A 21,874-nucleotide genomic window follows, 5' to 3' on the forward strand; every position below is an offset into this window, starting at 1 on the left:
TTGTTGTTAAATTATAGAGTACAGTCTAGACCGGCTCTATATGAAAAGCGTCTTGAGATGACTACTGTTATGATTTGATGCTATATATAAATAAATTGAATTAAAGGAACATCCCAACTTATCCAAAATTAGTTTTATTGATTGGTGGTGAAATCGTCCAAGCATGTCTAAATCTATAGTGAACTGGCTCATTGGGCAAGAGAGGGTCTATTCAAACATGTTTCATTATGCAAAAGTAAAGTATCCAGTGTCTGTCATAGTCTTTATTATGGAGCTTCAGCTACTGTATACTAGGGAGTAAAAGTCAGGATATCTTGAACTCTGCTGCTTCGATTTCTGTCTCTCACAAATCCCCCAAATTTATGGAAGTTCAATACTAAATCCCTGAAGTTCCCCTTTAACTACAATCAATATAGAGTAGTTAACAAGTCATGCATAATGAAAATGTCTAACAGAATTAAAAGACCTTCCCATTGACAACAAGTGCAGGTCTTTTTAAAGATATAATACATTCATTTAATCTTTAACTGTTGATTGTATTTGATTTGTATAAATGTAAAATCTATTGCAGCCAGGTAAATGTAGTATATGATGTAATATATATTTCCCTCTGAAATGTAGAGAAGTATAAGTAACAGTAATTTGAAATATTCCAGTAAAGTACAAGTACATCAAAGTGGTGCTTAAGTACAGCACTTAGTTAAATGCACTTTCCCTCACTGATACAAATGACATCATATCAGAGATGACTGTTAAAGCTTAGAGGTCCAGTGACTACATCTCCCATGAACCTTACCTGCTGAGCGGTGATCATGTCATCTATAATGCCTTCATGTTTAGGGGAGTAGTAGCTGTGGTGGGTCGGTGTGAAGGACCGGTCTGAACTATAGCAGAGAAGAAGAAAAGCACCGAAGTCAGTGAAGCTCAGAGATCACAGCGGGTGGGAGATTAATGAGGACTACAGGGGATACAGGGATAAACGTTCAGAGGAAAAACTGTCAGAATCAGTTCATGTGTGCAAGAGTTAGTTCATTTTCCTGCCCTGGAACTCAGGACTTGTATCAATGTCAATTAGGGAAAATTATACTATATTTATACTCATAATACTTATTAAATGAATGGTCTCATTACACACACATTGAGTTTAAATGTGGATGGTAAAACAACACCTATGTTTCACATTAGTGTTGTCTGAACACCAACAGGAACATAAAAGATTAACAGCATCTAGGCTCACACCCTTTTCACATTTTACTAGCTTAACAGAGAAATATAACACATTTACAAAGACTAAGAGTCTACAGTCACACTAGCAGGTGTGTACTACTAGGGCTGGGCAATATTTATTAGACGTGTATAAAACAAACATTTGTATAACAAGAGATGAATGCATATGATCAAAATTGGCCTTGACTTTTTGTGAAGTACGCGTACTGTATGTGCCGGTCTGATGTATCACCAAAGTCATTTGTATTCATCCTCTGGGGACCATGAATGTCTGTACAAAATGTCATGTCTGGGCTAAAGTGGTGGACAGAGTACAAACCAACACTGCCAAAAAAAATCAGGAACTAACTAATTTCTAAAAGACAGTTCACTACCCAGTCCCCAGCTAGACTGTTAAACTGGTTATTTCAGCACATACCTTTGCATTCGACTATGAAGGCATGACAAGGAAGACCGACGATGAAGTATGAGCAGGAGAGTTTGCAAAACACACACACAAATACACACACATATACAAATACAGGCAGTTAGTTGCTGAGTTTATTGTCCTTGACAGGAAAGGTGATGATAAAGTTAGAACAACCACACACAGCAAATATCACTAATTAGACTGGAACAGATCATCGTAGAAGAAGTGGGTTACAGATTTTATAAAAATGTTAAAATGGGAACAACAGCTTCAATTACTCCACGCTTTAAAATGTGTTTACAGAGCACAAGGAACAATTGTTTGCTCCATTGAGCAGATGAGCTTTTTTGTTAGTGCAGGAAACAGCTGAGTCAGATACAACCCATGCAAAGAAAAGGAGTTTTAGTGAGTTGGTTTACCAAAGTCACACTGACCCCTGATCAAACTGCTGTAGTTGCTTTGTTCGCTAAGTCAAACATGTGACAGAGTTTGGTGTACCTGTCAGTTCGTCCCCCCTCCAGGCTGAAGCGGAGGTAGTTCATTCCATCTAGATACTGTCCTGGCAGGGAGTCATCTCCCAGCTCCCTGAGGTCCTCAGCCCTCAGATACTCCCCTCCGTCACCGGTCATCGTGTCATCACCTTGAGAGAGAGAAAAGAGAACGGTGGAGGTGAATTCACAAATAAAAACAAAACACGGTGGTGCAGTGGTTAGCACAGCAAGAGGGTCGCAGGTTCAAACCCGGCTTGTGGCCCTTCTGTGTGGAGTTTGCATGTTCTCCCCGTGTTAGCGTGAGGTTTCTCCGGGTTCTCAGGTTTTCACAGTCCAAAGACATGCAGGTTAGGTTAATTGTTGACTCTAAATTGCCCGTATGTGTGAATGTGCGCGTGAATGGTTGTCTGTCTCTATGTGTCAGCACTGTGATAGTCTGGCGACCTGTCCAGGGTGTACTCCGCCTTCACCCAATGTCAGCTGGGATCAGCTACCAATGATAATATAATAATGCTACTGCATTATTATATTATATTCACACATTTAGATTCTAGTCTGTGCAGTTATTTAACAACAGTGATGAATGCCATGGCCACACGTGTTATAAAGCTCTACTGCTGTTCCACTAACTGTTTCTGTCCAGCAGGGGGAAGCATCACTACTGGCTGCTGAAGGTTCACCTGGGCCAAAATGTTCTGCCGCATATTCAGAGGACTATGTATTGGCCTATAGCACATTAACACTTCCACTCTCAGGCCTGTGTGTGTTATTTTGATGACCTTAAGTTACCATTCAAGAATCTGTTTTGCAAATGTTTTGGAAAGATGTAACTTCAACTGTAATGTTGATGATGTGAGGAAAATGTGTTATGACAGTACCACTTTTTAATACCAGAGCAACAGACAGACCGATCCATGAACCGGAAGCAGTAACGTTACTGAACCGTTTTTCAGCAAACGTTTTTTTTTGTGGGGAGAAATGATCTTACAGTGCTCCATGTAGATTAGAAACGCTTGAATATAAAAACGACTCATTGAAATCGGTTGAGAAATGTAAACGTTATAGTGCTTTTTATCCAGAAACACTGCAGCTCCCTCATTCACTTGTAGGCCTATGTATTTACAGGCCAGTCCTGACCTCCCCAATGTGGCGGCGACGTTGGACGTACGATCCAAAGGCCAATGCAACATCTCTGTATCTATGGTCACAGTGTCATGACTTACTGGGACACTTGAACTATGACCACTATGATAAGTCTGTAGACACTATGACAAAAAACTACTGCTAATTGTGTTTGTACATTGCATAAGCAGCAGAGCAGCAGATGGTGGGGCCTGAGAGTGCAGTGTGTGTGACGCTTCATCCATGTGATATTGAGCTAAATGCAGCAGCTCTAGTTGACTTTGGCCCAGGTATGAACAGAAAGCATTATGCTTCGCCAGCATAACAAGTGAAAGACATACTGTAGTTAGACAGAGATGTCCTGGTGCCATTAGTATACTGGCTACCTGGAGAAGGGAGAAGAGTGTAAGGAGGAGATAAAGCACATTTTAAAATAAAAAAATATCATCCAGTGAGCTTCTTCTTCTTCAACTACTTTCTCCGGCATCTAAATATCATCCTACAGTTAGTACGGTAGCAGCTGGTACAGGCTCATTCCTCATGCTTAACACACTAGCCCACTCCTCACACACACACAAAGCACCGTGCTGAGTACCTTCCTCATCCATGGGGTCGTCTGACATTACATCATCATCATCAATGGGTTTCAATGCTGTGGGTTGACAGCACAGTCACTCTCTACTCCCTAAAATCTACTAGCGGCACAAAAGACACCTGAACTCTTCTCAACAGGGAGACAGATGTGTGCAACACAATATGGGCTTTAAATAGAATTGGGCTGAATGTTATGTAGATTGAAGTCTGATACCAATAGCAGATATTCAGTATTGACATTTTTCCTGCTAAAAAATGACATGAAATTAACGTTTCAGGGTGGAAAATAATGTATAACAGTATTTAAATGTCTTGTTACTCAGTCTGCATTATGAGCCAATGAAAGTTACAGTACTAGTTAGGTTAGCAATCTCCTTTTTCCCGCTTTGGGTCAGCTGTGAACACAATATCTGCTTGCTTCCATCAACTACTGGGGGTAAATGTCTGGCTCTTTAGCTGCTACATGTTCCACTTTCTCCTACAGCTACTAACTAAATGTCTGTTTGGTGCTGGCAGGTAGTGTACGGCGGGTTTATCAGAGCGTTATGGCTGTCAACAGCTGCCTGCTGCTGCTGTCAACAGAGCTGGGTAGTAGTAGAAGGAAATGTGCAGGGCATTAAACCAAACTGCAGAGTCTGGTTCTCTATTTGTCACTATGTGTATTTCATATTTCACATAGTCATTGTTAATCTAAAATGATTGATTAGTGCAGCTTTAAAGCAGGGTGACGCAGATTTTATTGTGATGTGTAAACGTTCCCCACTAGCAGTAATGGATGACCAGAATCAATGACACTAACCAGTAAGCTCATTTGGGCTCAACCACTGAGTCAAACACACAAACAGAGCTTCGTTGATGTACTTCATCTAACTCGTCCACATGGTTCGAATACCAGTGAGAGATCTCGTTCCATTCGAGGGGGTCTACTGTGGGCTAATGTTGACAGGCTGACTCACCCTCTTCATCCGACACATCCAGCACTTCAGTCATGGTCTCTGGCACGTTCAGCTTGTGTTTCTCTGTCACCGTCTGTCAGCAGGGGAGGAAAGGGATCCCATTAACCGTGCACTTCACACCATAAACTCCGTTCCCTGTTTGTTAGGTACACTGAAACCAATGTAGTGTGACACAACAGTCCTGCAATAAATCCTCTGGAAGGTTACAATGTTCAGTGTTTGTTGCAGTTATTTTAGAGAGGTGTTGATTCAACTGTATCGTCAATTTGGAGGCTGTGTTTTGTGCTGGTGTTGAATTATACTGCGTTATGCTGAGAGCTGTTTCTAACATTTACCCTCAGTGATATACATAGGGTGGACTAAATATTTAAAACAGCAAATCATAAAAAAGGGGGAGAACATATATACATACATAAAAGGTCAAAAGACAGCTACATTTCTACATTAAAATTGGACTAACAATTGAAGTTGAAGCACTTTAAATGTCTGGATTTATTAGGACTATGCCAGTCTTGCTACTGTTCATTTTCTGAAAGCTTTTAAAAATCAGTTACAGTTGAAATGGAGGCTATAAATTCTGTCAAGTTGAGTCCAAATTCAATTTGAATAAAATCTCCTTCTGTTTAAAATTATATAAGTGATATTAAAGTAATATCTCATCTTATCTTAACATGAATCAAATTGAAATGTGTTTCTGTTTATCACTATCAAACAGGTCTGAAGTTTGAAAAAGTTTAACAATAAAAATAGTTCTAATGGCATCTAAGAGTACAAAGGTTAGTAAGCATGTTTAATCTGTGTCACGGTAAGGAGGGGGTCTTGTTTATGAATTATATACATATGATCATTGCTTAAATTGTATTTCAGTGACAGTAATGTTTCTGTTTCTCATAAAATGTAGTCTTTTAAATACTGTTACAATACAGAAACAATGATTATAGACGTACATACGAAACTAGACGTCTAAAAAACGTTGGATTTTGTGTCAGTTGCTTTAAAGACATCCTGATAAGATGACCTGATTGAGGTTTAGTGAAATGGGACCACTAGCAGGAAACAAACATGTCTCTTGGTGAGGTAACAGTGTGTTTACTTTGTAACCTTTGTGAAGTTTGCCAGCATCAGCTAACATCAGCTACTATAATGGTCACACCACAACAAGTAAAGCTGTAGCAACAACATTTCAGAGATTATTTAATTAAGAAAGGGTGTGTTTTATTACTTATGAATTACATTTGTAAGAGGAAGAATGTGTTGTTTTTCTTTCACAGCATACATAGTGTTGCTTTAAAATTGATTGACATATCTGGGCTCACTGGGCTCTATTTCTATGTTTTGTAACCTACGAGCAATAATCAATCACATAATATCTTGTCAGTCATTTGATGGTTCATTATGTTAACTTACTTTGTCATATCTTAGGGTTTGTTGTCCACCAGTGCATATTTCCATTCCGGTACATATTATTGCTGTCTATAATATAACCTTGACCTAGATTATAATGTTGTATGATGTGGTGAGACGTACCGTTGTCGTGGTGATGATCTCCTCAGTGACGACCCTCAGCGTATCCACCACAGAGATGTAGCCCAGCCTCCGAGCAATACCCAGGGCAGTGTTACCGTTCTGGACAAGAGAGCACAGTGGATGACATGTGTGTCTATGGACTGTAAAGTGTGTGTGTGTGTGTGTGTGTGTTTGTTTACGTACCACAGTGATAGCGTTGGGCTTGGCACCGTTCTGCAGCAGGACATTAATGACGTGTGTGTTTCCCTGCTGAGCTGCCTGGTGAAGGGGAGTATATCCATTCTGGAAAGGAAAGAATACAGAAGATAAAACTGTAAATACATTGATTATTCGTTTTGATTCTAATAGATCTTTAACATTCAGGCAGCTGATGTAAAATGAGTCGTGTGTTAAATAAAATGAACCTGGCTAAATTTGGGATACTGGTCTCTGATATGTGCAGCGTAATGCTTCCATCATTATAACAAGAACAAGTTGTCTCTCTATGTACCAACTCCAAACTAGAATAACAAATATAGTTCAACGGAAAAAGTTGGTACAATGTTAAAATCAAAAGTTACCCATTAGGGCTGCACAGTTAATCCACATTTGATTGAAATCGCAATGTGGCCTACTGCAATTTTCAAATAGCAGGAAAGGCAATATTTGTTAAAGGTGAAATGTGTCAAAACACCATTTTAAATTAAATATTGTTGTGCAGCAGAGATGTCCTGGCCTACACATCATATTTTACAGACTTAAGAAAATATCTTTGATTGGTACGGATCCCTGCAAAAATCACACAATAATCATTTTGATATGTTTTTCCAATGAAAATGAGAATAATGATGTAAAAATCATCATTCCCTCTAATATCACAAATCATATTGCTATTGCAATATCAGTCAAAATGATCGCAATTATATATTTTACTAAATTGCTCAGCCCTATTTCCCATTTTCACAAGATACATTGGTGTTGTGTAATAATAATACGATATCTTATTTTAACAAAATAAAATAAAATGTTGTCACAATAAGAAATATAGCAATATATAACATGAAATATCTTGTTATAATGAGAACACTTTACAATACAATACAATGATAGCATAAATGTTAAATAATGAATGTTAAGCTGAGATAATGATGACTAAATGAGAGCTTTAGTTTAGTTTCAGTACCTTGGTCTTGGCGTTGACACTGGCTCCATTCTGCAGCAGGAAGGTGACCATCTTGGCGTTACCGTAGTGACATGCCACAATTAGCGGGGTGTATCCCAACTGCAAAACAACAGCAAATCTGTTCTACTTCTCCAATCAACAATAACACACTTTACATTTATGGAGAATACTGTTATTGAAGATGATGATTTCAGCAGAACGGGAGCTGACTCTGACTCGTTTAACCAGACAGAAGGTGTGAAGACGAATGCAGAGAATGAAAAGATTGTTCATACTTTAGTCTGCTGGTCGAGGTTGGCTTCGTTTCTGGCCAGAATCTCGCCAACAGCCACTTTATCCTCCTGGGCTGCCAGATGGAGGGCAGTCAGGCCGCTCTGCATGAGGAACACACACACAGAACAGTTACTGTGTTCCAACAGACACATCCACAACACATTCTGTCCAATAAGCTAATGGAGCTAAACTGACACTGTAAAGAAGATATACTTTGTCCTTTGTTCTACTTGTGATGTGGTTGGATTGGTTTCTACAGTACCTTAGTTTGGATATTAAGCTGGGCTCCCTTGCTGATGAGCAGGGCAGCCAAGTCTGCGTGGCCCTCCTGGGAGGCCAGATGGAGCGGAGTGACGCCCTGCTTGGTCAGGATGTTGGTCTCGGCTCCGTACTGCAGCAGCACTGTGGCGATTTCCATCTGGTTCTTCTTCGCCGCGATGTGGAGAGGAGTGTAGCCGTTCTGATTCATGAGAGAAACGGGTGTCACTGCTGAGTGCTAACGGAGGACGGCTTGTTGCTAAAAACCTCATATGCCAAAACGCTTTTTGGGAACTAACATGGAACAGCCTTGGTGTCACTTTAGGTTATCCAATAGTGTTGGAAAATAATCTTATGAGCACCAAATGTTGAGTATAGTCTTATTTATGAAAGCCTGATATCTCCTCTTCCTCTGTGCCATAATGCTACATTAAAACCACATCAATGAGCCACACTGTTGCACTGGGTGACATGTTCCTTCATCACCACGAACACACACTCAGTGGTGCAGTGGTTGTTGATGAGGTGGGTGTACTACTAGGTAGAGATGGGTAGGTTACAGAGGAGGAAGTGGGTATACTCTCCTGTATATTCCAATGGCTTTCCGGCTGATAGGTGGTTAAACTGCCAGAAAAAGAGGAGGGCATACCCATATACCTACGTATACCCTCTACTACACCACTACATACTGTTTATTTGGACTCAACCCCACATACACCGCCCTGCTGCCACAAATACTCACTACAGCACCAAATGTGTGTTAATCCTTAGCTCAAAATAGTCCCCCAAAAATGCATTTTTTCCTCCCGTTTGAGTAACGTTTGGTAAAAACTACAGTAACCAGCTGTTTAAGGATATAAACCTTATTAAAAAAATGGAACTACAGTATATTTGAAGATCAAAAAAGTTCATTCTTGAACTTGGAACCAGTAGTTTCACACACACAAAAAAAAATACTATCTTTTTCCAGATCTTTCTGTCTACTGTCAAGTCGCACAAAACTCAAAGCTTCAGTATCATGAGGTAAAAAAAAAAATCAATGCAATGTCAGTCAAGCTTTTTTAAAGCAGTGGTGGAGGCCTAAAGGTTAGAGACCTTTCTTATTGGATTCCATCTTTTCCACTGCTGCCACTGGAGAGAGTTTTTTGTGTTGTGTCTATTTTCAGCCATTTGACTCTTCGTCTCCAATGTGAAACCTAAACTGAGATGTGGAAATAGCACACCGCTAACGTTATATATATCGCATTGCTTACAGTATCTCAATATATTGAACCCCTGTATCATGATACGTATCGTATCACCGGATTCTTGCCAATACACAGCACTAGATTTTCCCTTGTGAGTCTGTGTGTGAGTCATCCTAGCAAAATGTGATCCTCGAGACACCTACTGTAGCAGTAACTACCACAGAGGAGGTTCTGAGTAGCATTGTCAGTGCAAGATGTTCTCTAGAAAGAACTATAATGTGTTCCTTCTGGCTAAACTGTCCACCACTTGTAACATCTTACACTTGACAACTAACTTTCCTGTCAGCCTCCATTATCTCCAGCACAGTGTCTACAGTGGACTCTCACCTTGGCCATGGTGTGGGGGGACGCTCCTTTGTCCAAAAGCAGGAGCGCCACCTTCTGGTTATCGTAATGTGCTGCGACATGGAGCGGGGTGAGGCCGTTCTGTGAGGGATGGATGGTGAGCGCACATGGATTAAACAGCAGTTAGTGCAGGACCAAGCCATTAATACCACACACACAAAGAAACACACAGTTAATACAAGGTGTTAAAGGGCATGAGACTGCAGGTTGACATGAATTAGAGTTATATTAGACAGCAAAAGCTGGAAGGATCACTGACTGGCTCCTTGTTATGATGCAAAGAAGAAAATATTCAAAGAAAAAAAGGAATCTGGATGTAAAAAGGCGTCTGTTATATGTTTTTTTTTAATAAATCATAGTTAATCCAGATGAAGGAATGGCTTTATTGAAACTAGGCTTACCGCTGCTCTTGCAGTCAACTTAACCTCAACACAGAACAATAACAACACGTTTCACATTAAAATTACATTTACATGCAAGAAAAAGGGTTCACCGAAACATTTAGAGTGATTTTAATCATTCGCAACATCTCACAGATTCTACAGTAAAATCTATACAGCTATACAGTTAGAAGGTTTTTTATTTTTGGATGCATACCTTCCCAGCATAATCAGGTGGAGCGTGACGCTGCAGCAGAAGTTTGGCTACATCCAGGCTTCCGTACTTGGAGGCCACATGCAGGGGAGTGAAACCTTTCTGTGGAGACAAAGAGCCGGAGAGGGGAGATTAAGAAATGGGTTTGAAGTCAGTAAATACAGGATACTAACTCAGAATGTTTTTGGCATCATTGGGCAAAAAATCCATAATAACCTTTCAGCATATTGTAATTCAAGTGTTCTGAGAGAAAACTAGACTTCCGCACCTCATATGGCTCTGTTTTCAGGCTTTAAAACATCTAAATCTAATCATGATAGGAGACTTTGACCAATCACAGGTCATTTCAGAGAGAGAGAGATAGGATTCCCTGATGTCTGATGGGTGTCTGTTGTGTTAGTGACATAAAGAACTCCCAGCCGGCTGACATGCTGATGCAATTCTATGTAACCTTAAACCACAACTATTTAATAGAGTCCATTAACTTCCACAATAAAACCAGCAGAGGGAGCACTTTAACTGTCTTTTGACATACAGCACTAGACTGGAGCTGACAGAAACCACATGACCAGCGTGTTTATGACCCAGCCCTTCCACGGATGGAGCAATCCTTTGTTTGTTAAACCAGGATTATATCTGATGTAATAGGTGATCGGACACAACAGAAAACAGAGAATGGAGAGGAGAGGGATGGAGGAGAGGGGAGAGGGTTTCCTTAGACTTGAGATGTGGAGCAAATCAAGGATAAGGACTATTATGATGCTGGGATGGAGCGCTACCCTTGCATGACAACAACTTTTCCTGATTTTGGTTTCCGTAGCGACAGCCACACCCTTCCTCCCCGGGGAGAAACCAAGGAGAGAGACATCAAGGGTGGGAGAGAGGAGAACCACTGAACCCTGACGGACACACTGCCTCACAATGTGCCTTAACAGTGTATGAATACATTAATCTGTCTCAGACTGGATGCACAGCGCTTGTATAAACACCTCCACAGTGATGATGATGATGAATCACTTGACTGCGTTCAGGCTTCATACACATTTCAGATTCACAGCTTCATCAATCTTTCATCAAAAGTGGGTCAAACAGAGACAGACCTGCACATGCAGTACAGTAATGCTGTAACCTCTTCATCTGAGGGCACCATGGGATCAACACTTAAGAGCGCCATGTTTGTTCCAACCCGCTAAGACATTAGGATGTGCATTAGTGGTGTTATTTTCCACAGATTTGGATGTTTTGCTGAAGAAATTATTTGTTTTTATAATATCCATCATTTCCCCTACTCTTATCTGCTATGATATATAATGTATATCCCATTTATTACTGCTGTGGGAACCAGATTTTTCATATTTCAACTTTGGTTGGCATTAAATCATCACACTAAGAAGCAGTACAGATGTTTTTTTGGGGGAGGATTAGCAGATGTTGACATGCATGTAACTCTCCCTAAACCTACAAATTGTTATTTGTACATTTCTGTGTGTTTGTGTGCAGATTAAACAAATGAAATACAACATGAATCAGTGAGCTTTAGAGGTGTGAGAAGGTGTATTTTTGAGCCAGGCTAGCTGTTTCCCCCTGCTCCCAGTCTTTATGCTGAGCTATGCTAACAATGTCCTGACTCCAGCTAGATTGATATTGATTTTCTCATCATAAATGCATTCCCCGCATGGCTGGGAGGCATTACTGCACTTGATCCTTGACGTCATTCAATGAAACAATGAAATCCTGAATGCTGCATATTCAGCCCGTTCTTGAGGCAACCTTTAGCGCTGGCATGAAACACAACGGGCGTTCCATTAACAGTAATGGGTTTACATTATGTACATTATGTTAACCCATCCGTAGCAACAGTAAACGCTCCGAGAAAGTGCAACGAGGGAGCGTTTTGTGTTCATTCGTGTCTCATTTTATAACGTTCGGTGTCATTTTCACTGTACAAACATAGTAGTTTTAAGCCAGTTTTTTCCTAAACCTAACTAGAGTGGTTTTATTGCCTAATCGTAAAGTTATGCCAAGTGTAACCATAGTGGTTTTGATGCCAAAAATAAAGTGACGCCAAGGGGCGTGACAAAGCCGCAGTACATGACGAGTTGGGATGAGAATGTGTTGGAGTCCTATATAGAGTAGTAGTGAAATTTAAAGTCAAAACATGTCTCCTCAACCCACCTTGGTGGCCAGCGAGTGTGACGCCCCGGCCTCCAGCAGCACAGAGGCTGTCTCCACCTGTCCCTCCCTGGCCGAGATGTGGAGGGGGGTGTAGCCGTTGGTTGTGGCGGCATCGGGGTGGGCCATGTGTTGCAGCAGCAACTGAACAATCTCTGTTTTTCCCAGACGGGACGCAATGTGGAGGGGAGTCTGGTCCTCCTGAAGACAGCACAGAGGAATAACAATGAACTCTTATTCTGCAATGTGGCGAAACACTAAAGTACAAAGTGTTCTTTGGTGTGACACTATAGATAACAGCTGTCTCACCCGTGCCCTGGCGTCCACCATCGCTCCGTTCCTCAGCAGACATCTGACCACCTCCACCTGCCCTGCCCTGGCTGCCATGTGCAACGCTGTCTCACCACGCTGTACACACAACATACATACAGCAGAGTCAATACACACAGATTTAAATACATTTAAAGCAGCCTGACTGCTCACTGTAATATTTTCGAACACTTTTCTCAAATGACTTTCCCCTCTCTGTGATTGGCTTGTTTTCCCATCACTCACAATATTGCTGACGTCAGGTGAGGCTCCGTTCTGCAGCAGCAGCAGCACGATGTTCAGGTGACCCATGAAGGCTGCTACGTGGATGGGAGTCAAACCAGACTGGAGACAGGAAGGGCAGCAAGAGAGGAACAATAGGATAACATGTCAGTCAGGTTGAACATTAATTTGTTACTCAAGGACTTATTAATATGCAAATAGTACATGATGTCATCTGGTAAATTCTAGCGATTTCTGACCAGCCAATAGCTACTTTCCCCTGAGCAGAGCTGGTAGGAAACACTATTCAAAAACCAACATAGAAAATAAAGGAACTGACTAACATTTTAGATATGTACCTAAACAATTGAGTTCTCAAGGTAATTTCCAGTTGCTTACACTGTGCTTTTTCTTTCATTCTTGCAATATTATACATGTTTTTGCAATAAAAAAGGAAGAACAAAAAAAGAATACATACAAAAAGGTTTGAAAAAAAAAGATATTAAGCATGCTCAATTTGATATTTAATTTGTAGGTCTGTCAATCAATTAAAATATTTTATATTACATTTTTTTATCTGTTCAAAATGTACCTTAAAGGGAGATTTGTCAAATATTTAATACTCTTATCAACATGGGTGGGGACAAATGTGCTGCTTTATGCAAAATGTATGTATATATGTATCATTGGAAATCAATTAACAACACAAAACAATGACAAATATACCTCTGTGATGGCCTGGATCGAGGCTCCATATTTGACCAGCAGCTCCATCACTTTCACTCGGTTCTTCTTACAGGCTATGTGCAGCGGAGTGAAGCCGTTCTGTCAGACACACACACAGCAAAGGATGAACCCACACAATATTTAACATAGCTGAATGTTCATCAGAGCCCCCTCAGTCTATATTTATAGCTTGACTAAATCAACCTTTTGACCTGTATTGTACCACAAGAGGACTGTTAAAGTGATCATACCAGTGCCCTGGCATTGGGGTTGGCCCTCTTGTCCAGCAGCAGTTTGGTGACTCTGTAGTGACCGCAGTGAGCTGCCACGTGTAACGCCGTCAGGTAGTCCAACGTGACGTCGTCAACAGGAGCCTTGTGCTGCAGAAGGTGTTTGACACAATCGACGTGGTCGCCTTGTGCCGCCATGTGAAGAGGAGACAGCCCGTTCTAAGACGTGAAAGAGAGCTCATTTAGTTACATGGTAGGAGGGGATCCTGAGGAATAACTGTGTCTGTGTACTGGAAATAAAACACTGCTTCAGAGATCATTGTTACACATCAAAAAGGAACTGTCTGTTCCTTTAACTGTAAAAGGTGAATGGTCATGTGACACACCTTGGTCCTGGCCAGTAAAGGTGCTCCTCTCTCCAGCAGCAGCTCCACAGCTGTGTCATGTCCACTACGGGCCGCACAGTGTAGGGGAGTCAGACCATCCTACACAACACATAAACACATAAATAGTCATTCAATACATACTGACACTGACTTGGCTGAAGGCTAAAGAACATTTTTTTCTTTCTTATTTTAACCAAGTTAGTCTCATCAGTTGAGGTCAATAGCTTAACCTGAGAAAAACCTCCGTGGTTGCTAATATAACACGGCCAAGTTAGTCCCGACATGCAAGTGTAGCCACTAACCCAGGCTGGTATTGGTTACAATCAAATATAGGTATTAACTAGGGATGTCAAAGTTAACATGATAATAATATTGTTAGTAATGCTATAATTTCTGTTATTTTATCATCAGTTTGTGTAATGAAATAATAATAATGTATGAAATAATTAGTTTATAAATTCTATATTATATCATAGCTGATAGGAGACAATAACAATTACATTCTGATTAAATTAGTAAACTATTTATTATCAGGTTATTGCTGTACACATACCATTATATAGTATATTAAGTATTTGTTAATGATTACCAATGATTTGTAAAGACATTGTTTGTAAAACATCTATAAACATAACATAGATAGATGGACCAGAAACCAATTATTAACCATTGACAAACTATTAACTATCTATCTAAATAATGTTTACTAATGCTTTACAAAGTATTTATTAACCATTTAACAAGGTATTATAATCATCAGTTGCAACTTTATAATAGTCATCCAAATAATGTTTATAGACGTTTACAAACCAATTATTAACCATTAACAAAGTGTTACAAATATTTGGTACAGAAGATGTTTTACAAACGATACAATTCATTTTACAAATACAAATAATATTGTAATCATTAAATACTTATATGTGTAAAATGTTATAATGTGTGCAACAATAAACTGTTAAAATAATATAGATTATATCATTACTTCTATTATTAACATTTAAATAACTATTAACTACGTTTAATTAATTATCAATTTACCATTTATAAATGACGGCTATTATAAAGTGTTGCCAAATTCCCTTTTAATCAGGATGGTCAGTCTACACATCACAACTAGGAGAACATTACCATATAGTCCAGCTTCTCATAGTACTCACCCTTGTTTTAGCATCGATCTGAGAGCCCCGGTCCAGCAACAGGCCGACCATGTTAGTGTTGCCACGCTTGGACGCCACATGTAGAGGAGTAATCCCATTCTACAGGGAGAGGAAAATGACTTTTAGAGAAATGCATTTTGTCTTAGTTAGACACATTAAAAATATTCATTAAAAGGTTACTGATAGTGAAATTAAATCCACACTCTGCTAAAGTGAGTACTCCTTCTTGGAACGATTAACTAATCAACTAACTCTCTTAAATATTTAATTTCAAAATATAATATATTTGCATTTGAATGTTATCTTGTGCTTTTCAATTCAATGTTGAGGGCTCTTTTTTTATGCCTTTAATTGAGAGAGACAGAGATGGTTGTGAAAAGGAGAGAGAGAGGGGATGACATGCAGTAAAGAGCCACGAATCGGATTCAAACCTCCACCAGATGAGCTACCGGGGCGCCCACGATGAGGCTCTTAAGTTAAAAGTAGGTTTGGTTGTTTCCTTAAAAAGCTGTTCAACACTAAAATATGTTTTGTTACGCAACACTTGAACCAGTCATGTGAAAAAGTGTCTCAGACTGGAGGATGTATGCCTCATACAGAGGGAGGATGAGTGCATTCGCTCAAATCTCTGCAACCTCCCTGTCAGCCACACAAGCAATCCCTCGAGGCTTAGGGGAGAGCAAGGTGATAAAAAAAAAAAGCTATTTTTATCCACACTGCTCGCACGGCTAAAAATAGGACATCTGAATTTGTTTTCTGGATGATTTAACGGGACACATCTGAAAGGCCAGAAATTAACACTGTACTGCTGAGGGATTTGGGGGCTGCTTGCACTACACCTCCTCACAGGAGGTGTAGTGCAAGCAGCATTGCTTTAGGTCACTGTTACGTGGCCTGTGTAGGCAGGAGAGACTTTAGACTTTAGACTCGACTTGACAAATTCCAACAATACTTGGACTTTAACACCAATGACTTGTGACTTCACTTGGACTTGAGTCTTTTGACCTGAAAATACTCGATACCTTCCCCTAAGCCCAAAGATTAAAAAGTATGTTCCATGAATCAATTCATTTCCTAACGTTAACAGCACTATTCATTCCCAGCAAATCGACACTTAATTCCCCAGATCTTTTTTTATCATTAAGTTCAGTCGCACTTGTTTTAACAAACTTGTTTTTAATGAATAAATACAAATTTAAAAAAGCATTCATGATTTTTCTAAGTTTAATATATTGTTACTCTGTTGTTAAAATAGCATTACATTTGGTGAAGAGCTCATTATGACTTTTTTATGACTCGAAACTCAAAGTTTAGGACTCAGGCAGTCTTGACTTGGGACTTGAGTGCAAAGACTGGAGACTCAGCCTACATGTGACTTGCAAAACAATGGCTTGGTCCAAATTCTGGGAGACAGATGACTGATTGAAAATAGAAGCGTATCTGGAAATTGAAAATGTGTCTGAAACGTCTCCTGTGTAGACACGCCATTCAACACATTCTCATTTCCAACTCGTCAAATACTGCCGCTTGGTCAGTGCCCCTCGGCGTCAGAGACCGATGCACGGGGTAACCCTCTTGCGTTACTTTTGGACGAACCAGGGTCGGTGTGTCAGTACACGCTCGTTACTTACATAGTGTCCTCTCAAAAAAAACTTCCGTTCTCACAGGAAGTTAGGTTTAGACAACACAACCACTTAGTTAGGGTTAGGAAACGGCCATGGTTGACGTTAACTTTACTGACTAACGACTCATATGACTCACAGGACTGACGATACCGACGAGTCACGTGACTAAAGACTGATGTGACAAAATAAGTCAACGGGACACGAACAGCGGTCTCCTGGTTGAAAGTCTGGTGTTTGTTTGATCGCCGCTGGTGGGTTTACATTGGAGTTAGTTGAAAGCCCGGTTCATCACACACTGTCGCTAAAGGTTGCCTCCGTGTGTCTGTTTCCGATGCCGAGGGGCACTTACCAAACGGCGGAATTTGACGAGTTGGGAGTGCGATCGGGTTGATTATAGTGTCTTTCAATGCCCTCATCAGACCCAAATAACAGTGCTTATTAGCGTGGAATCTTACCCTTGCCGTGAAGTCAACTGCTGCCCCTCGGTTCAGCAGGAGTGTGGCCACATTGACGTTGCCATAGTGGGCAGCGATATGCAGGGGGGTGAATCCACTCTGGAAGACAGACGAGGAAAGAGACGGGACACACAGAGAGGAGGACAGAGGTTAGACATTAGCCTTTACTTCATGTCCTTTAACTCTGAATCGTGTCTCTTGATCTTTAGTCTTCCCAGCATGCATCATCAAGCATCACAGGTGAACAAAAACTTAACTGAAAGCAAAGAAAATGAAAAACAAAGTCCCAGAAAAAAATCAATTCTTTTGAAAATATTAGACAGAATATTTATCTTATAAAAGCACCCATACACACAACCCCCAAAACACACTCAGAAACGTCACTTCCATGCAGTTTATCAACCACAGAACCAAAAGTAAAAGAAGGCCTCCCAAACCAATTAGAAATGAAAACTGAAGCAGAACAAATAGATGTACAGTATACACAGATAGTCATCAAGATTAACATGAAGATGGACAAACAATATTAGCTTCCCAAACAACACCAAATGATAGTAAACTCATAAAGAGGAAGTAACATTTGTGATCAACACCAAAGTGCACTATGTTAACTGTACGTCATAGAAGTATTAGAGTTAGCAATGAGTACTATATGAGAAAAGTTAGAGATTGCAGAGCAGGTTGGAGTAGTTGTGAGATTCTTGCCTTACCTTGCCATTCTGTAAGTGTGGTCCGATTTAATGTGAAAAAGTTGTTTACAAAAGTGTGAAGAATACAGTGACTAACGTGATGGTTTAAAAACTTTATACAGTCAAAAGCTTAGAATGGTGCAAATTAAGGTATAGCGTGGATGCAACATGCTATTCAATGCCAAGTGTTTGGCCAAGCAAGTAATACCTTTAAAGCATGTCATTATTATTTATTAGCATTGTTGTAGTAGTAAAAGAGTAAAAGTCAAATACCAGTTATTTGAAAATCTATATAAAAACGTGCATTTGAAATACTTGATAAGGAAGTTTCATGTATAGAAGACCAGGATTGCCAATATTAAAAGAAAATAATTTAATCTCAAATTTCAATTTATGTGTGCATATTTACATAACATGTTTAAAATGCATAATTACTGCCAAAATTAAAATTCTATTTACAAATAAGTTTCACTTTACTACAAAGCAAACGCTGCCATATTGACCTAACATGAAATGGAACATTAATTTTCAATTTGGCAGACAATGTCCAATCTACATGTAAAGCGTCTTGAGATAACTTCTGTTGTGATTTGACGCAATACAAAAATAAATTGAATTGAATTGAATTGAATGTAAAGTTTAAGTTGAATTATGTCCTAATTTTAGCTAATATCCTCTGAAAATGTAATGACAATTTCTGTTTTTATGGACACTGTTATTATGGAAGGATCCTTCCAGGTGTCCTTTGTGAAATTTGTCAAAGTAAACGAAATGGAACCATTTCATTTTCTACGGTTTCTGGACAGATTTTTAACAAAATGTCCAGTTTGCATTTTCTAGACTTATGTAGGTTGCACATTGTGTGCCGATTTGAAAATGAAAAACAAAAGTTAATTTTGAATTTCAATATCATCGTGGCAGTACTATGCTTTAGAGTACAAATTGGAAATTATTGGTCAATAAAGTTTTTGCTTTGACAATATTTATGCATTTTGAACATGAAAATACAAATCAGATTTTTCATAAAATAACATTTCAATTTGATTAAATTATTTCGTTTTTATGTCGGCAGCACTGGACTTCCATACTTAAGGTAAGTATATTGTATGTTTTAATTTAACCTTAACTGTTATAAACTAAGCAGTTCATAGTGCATCTCTAGAAATCATGCAACACGACATAAACAGACAAAATTACACGACAGACTAGTGGACAATATACATTCATAACTGTTCCAAAAAAATGCATCAGCACAGTATTCATCACATCAAAATAAATCAATAAAGCTTACAGCTCAATAATGATGTTGTTTAGAGAGATTTCTAAATGTATTGAGGTTAAATATGACAGAAACAAAAAGGGGCTTCCTGAGCTGGTGACAAAATTAGTATAAAAACAATGAAAATGCATACAAACACAGTATGAATAAACCAAATCTAAAGCCAAAAACTACAGATAAGTGTGCAGTGCCTGAGCGCAGGACACGCGGCAGCAGCTTGGCCATTCGTGTCAGCCGTGCATGTTGACCTCTTATTATACCAAACCAAATAGAAACTGTGAAATGAACCAAATGAATCTTCATTTACACCATGCAGTGCTGTGGACGTGACATAAATAAATGGTGGGAAAGAAAAGTGAAGTAACGGAATGGGACTGTATAGTGAATCTGTGGAGAATCAAAAGGAGCGTGTGTATACCTCAGTAGTCCTATTGACCATCATCTGAAGCGGGAGGAAATGAGGGAGGGAAACATCAATTCAGTTAAAACTTGTTTAACACATTACTGCACTGCAGTCAGATGCACAGCAGCTCAGCTGTGCTGTCAGACGCTAAACTGGCAGCGACGTGGCTGGTGTGGCTCACTTCCCTTTAATCGGTGCAGCTGATGTCCAGCTCACACTGAGGTGCCGGATGTCAAAGCTTAAGGTCTTGTGGAAATGCAACTAATGATTGTTTTTTATTATCAATTAAACTGTCATTTGTGATTAATTCTTTGGTCCAAAATTGTAAGGAATAGTGGGAAATGCTTGTTGCAATCTCCCAGAGTCCAAAGTAACATCTTTAAATTATTATTTTTTGTTTCAGCCAACAATCCAAAATCCACAGATATTGAAGTTACAGAGATATAATGTCGTAAATCATCACACCTAAGAAGCTGGAACATTTTAGATGTATAATCTGAAGTTTGAAGTCTCTCTCTTGCAATAGACAATGAGAATGTGTATATTACATCAGGAAAGTGGGTATTTGGTGCTTTGTATTTGTCAAACTAGCTCCCACAGAACTTCATTATAATGAACCCATAATAAATAATAAAACCACAGCCTGGTCTGATATGACCAGTAGCTAATTGTGGCTAATGTTATCTGTAACTTTAGACAGGAGAGGGTGTAACCGAGCCATTGAGGTAGTTTCTACTTGTGCTACTGTTATGTCACAGATACACATTTTAATTGTTTTATTACCAAAGTAAAACAAGTAGTAAAGGGAAAGTCAATGTGCCACTGTCCTGTAGTTGCCACTTTAGTTTAGCAAAACTTGCATATCTTTAAAGGATTTCTCTTTGGCTTACAACCTGTGTGAATATGCGTCTGCCTGTGTCTTCCATTCCATTGGTAACACTAACAGTGTTGCAAAGATCTCAGTAATTAACATGGTGAGTAAAGTGTTGTTATTACCGATAGGATAGGTAGCCAACACTAAGATAAGACCTGAGTAGTTATAAGTTATTGTTATCCCTTAAAGGGTTTCATTTTATTTACCAGTGTCTTAGGACACCTTCACAAGCCAACATTTTTAATTTATTCGTACTCTGGTGCGGACCAAAACAATCACCTCTCCAAAGTGGTCCTCCAAGTGAACTCTAGTGCAATTTGATTGCAGTGAGAACATAATTGGACTCAATCGCAGGAAGTGAAACAAAATGCAGGGGATTACAGGCTGCCTGCGAGGGCATTTGTTGGGACGCACACAGGTAAACAATAGCAGATTGGTGCCGAGTGGAAAAGTGAAAAAACTTTGGCCGTGCTCCTTCGTACAAGCAACTCAGCAAATTATTATTTTTTTTTATTTGGTCCACTTTAATTTGTACACTGTGAAACCAAACCAGACTAAACAGAAAACGAACCAAAAGTATAATTTTAACTCTGATTTGGACGAGCCAAATGGCTTGTGAAAGCACCCAGCTTTTCTATTAAGCAGACCATTTCAGATAGCGACTAGTGGACTGTTTTTCCCAGGTATTTTAACATAACCATGCCCTATAGGTGTGACAGCAATATGTGTTCTATGTGTACATGTGTGTGTTTGATTTGTGACTGTTCATGCTGCTGTTTATAGCCCTTCTTCTCTGGGCTTTTCTTATGAGTCACATTGAGCAGGGCTGCATCACAACAGCTGGACCCCATATGGCATTATACTAAAAGCATGCATATATTCTGAGCTGCCTCCACAAGGACTTGCAATCAACATTATTGGTGCCTTGTTGAAATATACTGTAGTTTACTGTAGAAGGAAGATGGATAGTGCAGTAAATCATCTTTACAAGCCACGTCACTTAAAACCACTATCCGGTATCAGAGGAACAGTAAAATAAATCATCAGGTAACAGTGAATTCCCGCCAATACCGGATTGACTCTCCCATCCCTTACTGATGGTCAAGAAGCAATCAAAACCTCCACCCCTCCCCCCTTTG

General features: G+C 39.5%; 1 protein-coding gene across 36 annotated transcripts in view; it reads right to left on the reverse strand.

Moving 5' to 3' along the window:
- ank2b (ankyrin 2b, neuronal) overlaps positions 1-21,874 on the reverse strand; it is a 176,320-nt gene that overhangs the window by 40,485 nt on the left and 113,961 nt on the right. For 27 of the 36 annotated variants that reach the window (XM_074623608.1, XM_074623606.1, XM_074623613.1 and 24 more), the window contains exons 7-26: positions 19,877-19,900; positions 17,491-17,589; positions 15,411-15,509; positions 14,251-14,349; positions 13,886-14,083; positions 13,635-13,733; positions 12,933-13,031; positions 12,687-12,785; positions 12,381-12,578; positions 10,209-10,307; positions 9,594-9,692; positions 8,024-8,221; positions 7,764-7,862; positions 7,489-7,587; positions 6,510-6,608; positions 6,327-6,425; positions 4,800-4,872; positions 3,591-3,635; positions 2,135-2,276; positions 797-884 (exon numbers count right to left, since the gene is read on the reverse strand). In XM_074623608.1, the coding sequence (XP_074479709.1) occupies positions 797-884; positions 2,135-2,276; positions 3,591-3,635; positions 4,800-4,872; positions 6,327-6,425; positions 6,510-6,608; positions 7,489-7,587; positions 7,764-7,862; positions 8,024-8,221; positions 9,594-9,692; positions 10,209-10,307; positions 12,381-12,578; positions 12,687-12,785; positions 12,933-13,031; positions 13,635-13,733; positions 13,886-14,083; positions 14,251-14,349; positions 15,411-15,509; positions 17,491-17,589; positions 19,877-19,900 (2,154 nt within the window). The remainder of the gene's footprint in view (positions 1-796; positions 885-2,134; positions 2,277-3,590; positions 3,636-4,799; positions 4,873-6,326; positions 6,426-6,509; positions 6,609-7,488; positions 7,588-7,763; positions 7,863-8,023; positions 8,222-9,593; positions 9,693-10,208; positions 10,308-12,380; positions 12,579-12,686; positions 12,786-12,932; positions 13,032-13,634; positions 13,734-13,885; positions 14,084-14,250; positions 14,350-15,410; positions 15,510-17,490; positions 17,590-19,876; positions 19,901-21,874) is intronic. The other 9 variants (XM_074623607.1, XM_074623605.1, XM_074623634.1 and 6 more) reach the window with 3 other exon arrangements.

The sequence above is a fragment of the Sebastes fasciatus genome, chromosome 22 (genome assembly GCF_043250625.1).
Source record: "Sebastes fasciatus isolate fSebFas1 chromosome 22, fSebFas1.pri, whole genome shotgun sequence".
Classification (NCBI taxonomy): domain Eukaryota; kingdom Metazoa; phylum Chordata; class Actinopteri; order Perciformes; family Sebastidae; genus Sebastes; species Sebastes fasciatus.